Source organism: Morone saxatilis, unplaced genomic scaffold, assembly GCF_004916995.1.
Source record: "Morone saxatilis isolate NCDOM2014 unplaced genomic scaffold, NCSU_SB_2.0 Contig12, whole genome shotgun sequence".
Classification (NCBI taxonomy): Eukaryota; Metazoa; Chordata; class Actinopteri; family Moronidae; genus Morone; species Morone saxatilis.
This window is the reverse complement of record NW_023339674.1, coordinates 7,034,607-7,041,071: the sequence shown is the minus strand read 5'-3', so window position 1 is coordinate 7,041,071 and position 6,465 is coordinate 7,034,607. Positions and strand designations below refer to the sequence as shown.

The window sequence follows — 6,465 nt, the reverse complement described above, 5'->3', positions numbered from 1 at the left end:
TTGAGAAACAGGAGCGGGAGGAGGAAATGGAGATGTGTGAAAATAAATGTGAAAAACAAGGCAGACGAAGAGTTGGAAGGGAAAAGTAGAGGCCACCTTTCAGACACACTAATTCATAAGTTCTCTGCCAATTTTACATGTCGACATGTTTAGAGAAAACCTTGGGACATTTTTTCTGTAAACGTTGTGGCAATCTGCTGCAATCGTGCAATCTTAAAGTCTGAATAATAGAAACCACACTGTTGGTACAAACAACAGACTCTTGACGTGACATTTTAGTATACGATGTGCAAACCGAGAGAAAAGCAAGTGAGACTTTAAAGCCTCTAAAAGCATGGATTAAAACTATTTCTAGTAAAAGAAAATAAAAAAACATTGTTATTATAAAGTATTTTTTGAGTGTAACAACAGACCATAAGTGCTGTGTGTGTGGTTGGATCAGAATTGATTGACAGTGGCCTGGCAACATAAGCAAACAACCCGACAACTGTCATCCGATTTTTATTAAAATATTGCTGAAAGAGAAAAACACCCTGAAATATCTAATGTGAAATAACAAAACTGTTTGGGATAAAACTGCGTTTATGGAGGATGCCCAGGTTCATGATAGAAAATCAGTTTTCAGGACCTTTAAATAACTTTGTGAAACCAAATTATATAAGACTGGTAAACCCAGAAATTGATTGATTCCAAATATGAGAGGGGATATAGACTCTAGTCTAAGGGAGGAAGACCAGCTCATTTCAGCATTAGACCAGTTTCCACTCTTACAGATGCAATGTAACAAATATAGCTCGGAAGTGTCTTTCTTCTAAGTCAAATATTCTGTTTGAAATTGATCTCTGTGATCAAGATGCAGCATTTTAGGCTTTGATCCTGTCTTTTGTGTTTGACTTCAACACCGTGTACAAACACATCATGTGTAAGAATGTTTGTAGTCTTGCAGGTACTTTTAAGGCAAAGTTATGGTTTCTATTCACTTTCTTTTCATTTTTTAAAAGATTTTCTTTTGCCAGTTTTATTAGACAGATGATAGTACTGGGACAGACAGTGAGGAGCAGGTATGATAAAGGTCCCCTGACTGAACTGAGGTCAGTATAAGGTTTGCGTCTTAACTATTTTAAAAGGACCAGTGTGTAGAATTTAGTGTATTGCAGATTGCAACTGAACACCACTCACGTCTTGTAGCTCAACCTCCACCTGTCAGCCTACAGTATATGTTTAGCATGGCTCACTTGTTTCAGCCTGCTGTTTTGGTGTTACACAGGTTTTAGTTCCTCTGTGTAATGTTGTTGTAGCTGTGTGTTCTATTTAATTTTGTTCTTAACACACAAGAACTGGAGGTTTTACTCTGTGTTTCCCCTGTTAATACCATGGCTTACATTTCATTTGACATGAGCTGGATTTTCCTGGTACTAAACATATCTCTGCTGACTTGCTTTTAATCGGAAAACATACTCTAAGGCTCATTCTCAAATAAGAATTCAATCACCCATTACGCTGCAAAATTTAATTCAACAGACTTAAATGAAATCCTATCGAATTAGACTGCGTCAAATCGAATGGAGCAGCCCTTGTAGATCTTCCTTAGCACTGACAGTGTGGCGGCAGTACTCGCTGGCTGGCCTAAAGACACGGCTATTTAAAACAACATTAACAGGATGGTGATATTTCCTCTTCGTCTGCCCCTGAGCTACCGCATGACTCTAGCTCAAGTCAACCTTGTTTCCTCCCTGTCACATCCTGAAGAGAGAGCATTACTGATGGGGATGGAGCAGGTCTGACTCCAGCCTGTCAGCAAGGAAGAGGAGAAGTCGGGTGCGCACATACAGTATGTGTGTTTGTGTTACGGCAAGGAAAATTGGTGTGTGTGTGTGTCAGTGCTGAACAAGGCCAGTCGTAGCTGACAGCGTCTTTCAAGGGAAGAGAGAGAGGAGGAGGACAGGAGGAGGAGGACAGGAGGAGGAGGAGGAGGAGGAGGAGAGCTCTCTCTTTTCTTTCTGCTGGAGAAAATGTCATCATGCATCAGTCTGTTTGGCTACTGGCACAAAATCCAGCCACACTCCCACGCACTAACACACACATACAGACACACGCACACACACACACCCGACAGGGAAGTAAGGAAGCCGCGAAGAAGGGAAGGCGAGAAGTATCACGTAAGGAGAAGGGATAGAGGGAGAAGAAAGGAGGAGGGAGGAGGAGGCCATCTGGTCCTCAGCGTTCACACTCAAATTCACTAACTGGAGAAATGAGAGAATTGCCTCAGAGGAGGATTGTAGCCAGGAGAAGGTCTTGATCTCTTTTCTGAAGGTCTGATGTTTCTTTTACCAGCTGCTCATATTCATTGCAATAATCTTAAAAAGGAGCCTTGGGGTACTAATGTTAACTCCTCACAGGCTCAACATGTCTCTCCACCTCTTCCTTCTCCCTTCTTTTCTGGTCTCTTTGTCAACCAATACCCCCCTTTTCTTTCACTCTGTTTATGTCTGCCTTCCCTCCTCACGTCTGCCTTATCTTCCTCAGCTAATTTATTCAGAGACACATTTTTCTCTCAATGTCTTTTCATCGTGTTCGCTGCAATTCAGGCCTGGTGACCGTTACCGCTCTGCTTTTCAACCTGTAATTTTCCAACCATCCATCTAAAGGCTACAATCTCTTTACATGCCCCTGATAATTCTTGCTCTGAGAATAACGTAAAAAGTGGTAGTGTAGAAGTTTAAAATTTAAGAATATAGAATAAATTATAGCGCCCTTACAGGGCTCATGCAAGTGTTGGTCAATGTAAACTTGAAAGATTGTGTTTTTCGGTGTTGCAGACAGGGTCTTTCGAAATTACAAACAGACTTTTAATTGGGGCCCTCCATACGCTCAATTAGTGAAATCTAAAATATTTATCATCAGATGAGAGTACAATAGCAAGCTGTAATGGTTTTCCATGGCCTATGGGTAACTCATAATGAACCATAAACCTGCAATTCATGTGAAAATATATTAAAGATTTCCTTGTGATGGGAGCAACATTGTTTTATTTTGTGCCTATAGGCTGTTACTACTAAATTACTACTGATATTGCGAATGAGCGCCATAATTAACATTGGATTATAACAGTTTACTGGTAAAGCTGTGTTAAAACAAATGGGAAAACCTACTTAATGTACACGTGGCTCACACACTGTACATTAAATAGACAGTAGCGAGATTACACTGATTACATGACCTTCCTTTGCATTCACAATATGAGCATATCAGCATTCATACATATTACAAATATAAAAATATATTTTTTAAATTGAGTTTCTGTGAATAACATGACAAACTTTTTTTTATACCATTTTACCTACTACCAAGAGAACCAGCATTTACCAGTTGATTGGTATATCAATCAACATCATCAATATCAACACTGAAAATACTGCACATTCACTAGTTTCTCTCCCAACTACCACTACTCTTCTCTACAGACACACTCTGAGGGAAAGACATGAGTCGCAGAGAGACAGAGGCAGACAACCCCATTTTTTTAAGTGCAGATTCCACAAAAACAAACATCTAATATTCTGGACCTGTATAGACACACATAGACACACACACACACACACACAGAAACTTGTCAGTACTCTGATTTTGATTGCAAAAGCATTGAGACCCAGCTTGAAATGCTTGCACACTTTTGTATCTAAATTTTCTACCTGTAAGTACAAAAATACATATAAATCCATGTACCCAGGAAGATTAACAAGTACTGTTCAAATTCCACAAGTGATTGGAACTTGCATTTACATTTACATAAGTCTAAGTCTGTTGGTGTGTATCTATGTAAATGTCTGTGTGTGTGTATGTATGAGTGTCATACTGTGTCGCGGGCTGTGAGTTTGGTTTATTTCAGGCTGCAGGAGACAGTGGAAGAGTCCAATCAGTCTATAGAACTATAATTATCATGTCAGTGTCTCTCTGCTACCACAGCACTGTGTAGGAGGGATACCATAGCTACAAAGACTTTTTCAACCAGAGACTGTTCAAGCATGTGTACCATGTCAAACCTCAGCATATATGAACGCTGGATGTGCAATAACCAGTTGGCACTGGCTTCACAATTAGATGTAGCTGTGGGCATGTCTGCCTGTTTGTGTGCTTATATGTAAGTGGGGGAAGTCTGATGTTTTGGCACAACAGTGTGTGGACTTCCATATCCAAGGAAATGTTTCTGTGGAGAATTTAGTTTCCAAATTCTAAAAGAAGTTTCTAAAAAGTTTTTTAAAATGTATGTCTTTTTTTTTTTCTCCATCTCCATACTCAAATTTGGATCTACTAAATGCAGATACTTCTTTCAAATGTTATTTTGAAATGTACTAACAGCAAGCTATCATGGCTGTGCATTTACTGCATTAACAGCTACCAGCTCCATGGGAAGCTCTTCAGGTAGGTTTGCGTATAATAAGCTCTTTACACATATGCAGTGAAGTCTGCAAGCTGCTATACTCACACAGGACAAACTCTACTCAAAGTAACAATGCAACCCTTCCAAGGTGTAATTAAGTCATGTTGCCTTGCACTGTTTCTGATGTTACACTGCTCACCAGAAAATGTTGCTATAATTGTGCGCTCACTTCTGTTTATATACTATTTTCACAAACCCCACCAGCACCACCCCCCTCCAGGCTTTACACCTAAAACCTGTAAGGGAAGTTATCATCACTTTGGCTGACTGAACTACAACACAGACAGTGTGTAGATTTTTAGCAAGTAGGTGTGAATATCTGAACTTTATACGAAGATTCCCTTTCATGACATAAAATAAGAAGGTTCAATGTATTTAGCAACATTTACCAGGCTCTGCAACTGTGTACACGCTAGGGCCACATACAAAAACTATAAAATAATAATTGTGCTTTGGAGTCCTTATTTAGAAAACAACTATAAAAGTTGGATGAATGATTTGCTTGGTTTATTTTAGCTGTTTGTACTGGTTGTTCAGTGGGTGGGCGACATCATGGGAGATTTTCTTGGCCTTGCTGATGGTTCTATGGATGCAAGCTGTGTTTTGGCATGTATTACAACAGACCTTATTTGCCATGTTGGATATTTTACTTATGTTTTACTTCTATTAGGAAATTAGACTCTGAAAGTGAAAAATGACAAGAGAAGGTTATCCCTTCTTGCGTCGTAAGACTCTTTAACAAAACTTAACAATGAGGAGAGCCCACTTGAGGACCCCAAAGACATAGTTGCACTCTAACATTTAGATTTAAACTGTGTTTACCTGGTGATTCTGTAGATTTGTGAAGAAACAAACAGATATTCTCTGAGATGACCATTTGTGGATTAGCAAGTCTTTTGACAACTAAACCCGGGATTCCACAAAAATGTCCCAACAGCCTGTAACAACATTAATGGTGTGTATTGGATATATGCAGTATGTGTGGGTACAGTCTGTGCCTTTAATATGAGGGTTTGTGCTGCTCTTGCGTGCATCATACTCACCATACCCTGGGCGGCGATGAGTGCAGCCAGGGTGCTTCTCCCTGAGGTGCCGGGGGTACAGAGTGACAGACGGACCTCCTGTCCTCCTACCAGTGTTCGGTCCATCTCTATCAGTACAGCCTCCGCCTGCTCTGCACTCTCGTACTCTACCACACCGAAGCCTCGGACTGGGCTGCCCTCATCCTGAGCAAGCTGGAAGAGAGACAAAAGAAATAAGGATTCAATTACGAATCTTACTTTTTAATTAAGGATACAGCTTTTTAATATTGTACATAGATATGTGTTTAAAACATGCATATTTTGAGCTTAAATTTGAAACGAAACATATAAATTGTGTGACAAGTCATCAGTAAACAGATCAATAAAGAGTCACTATACCACACACATTTTACTAACATTACCTCTGTTTGGTCATTTGTCAGACATTTTATCACAAAGTGAAGTAATTGGTATTGATTATACTCTCAACCCCTCACATATATACACAATGAACTGTGGTCCTTTTGTGCTTCAGGGCAAAGAAAACTTCACTTATTGACCATTTGATTAAACCAGTAACATTATTTTTACTTCTGCAGCCGCAGCTTTGCTCCAAGAAAAGTTTAATAAAACCTCTATTGTTTTATAGCTTCATTTTCATCTTTACCTCTGTGAGATCTGTAGTTTGAGGAGACTTACTGGGGCACAGAATAATCTCATTATTACTTGGGTTACATTCATATAATTATTATGGTTATGTACACAAGCCGATTGATCCCCTGTTCAAGTGCCTTATTAAAATGAGCGGATGTTGGTTGCTTCCTCTCTTTGATTTGCTATTCCAGTTAGATCACAGGACATATTCAAAACTACTTAATAATGGTTAAAATATGGTTCACTAAACCATTCCAGGCATCTGTCATCAGCTCTACCAACTTGTTACTTCTCTTTTGATCATTTTGAAAAACAACTATACCCTGTTATTAGATAGATAGATAGATA

General features: G+C 39.3%; 1 protein-coding gene across 1 annotated transcript in view; it reads right to left on the bottom strand.

The window, feature by feature from the left end:
* The window catches only part of raver2 (ribonucleoprotein, PTB-binding 2), a 68,658-nt gene that overhangs the window by 13,972 nt on the left and 48,221 nt on the right, over nt 1-6,465 (bottom strand). The window contains exon 5 of the mRNA XM_035653590.1: nt 5,485-5,676. Coding sequence (XP_035509483.1) covers nt 5,485-5,676 — 192 coding nt within the window. The remainder of the gene's footprint in view (nt 1-5,484; nt 5,677-6,465) is intronic.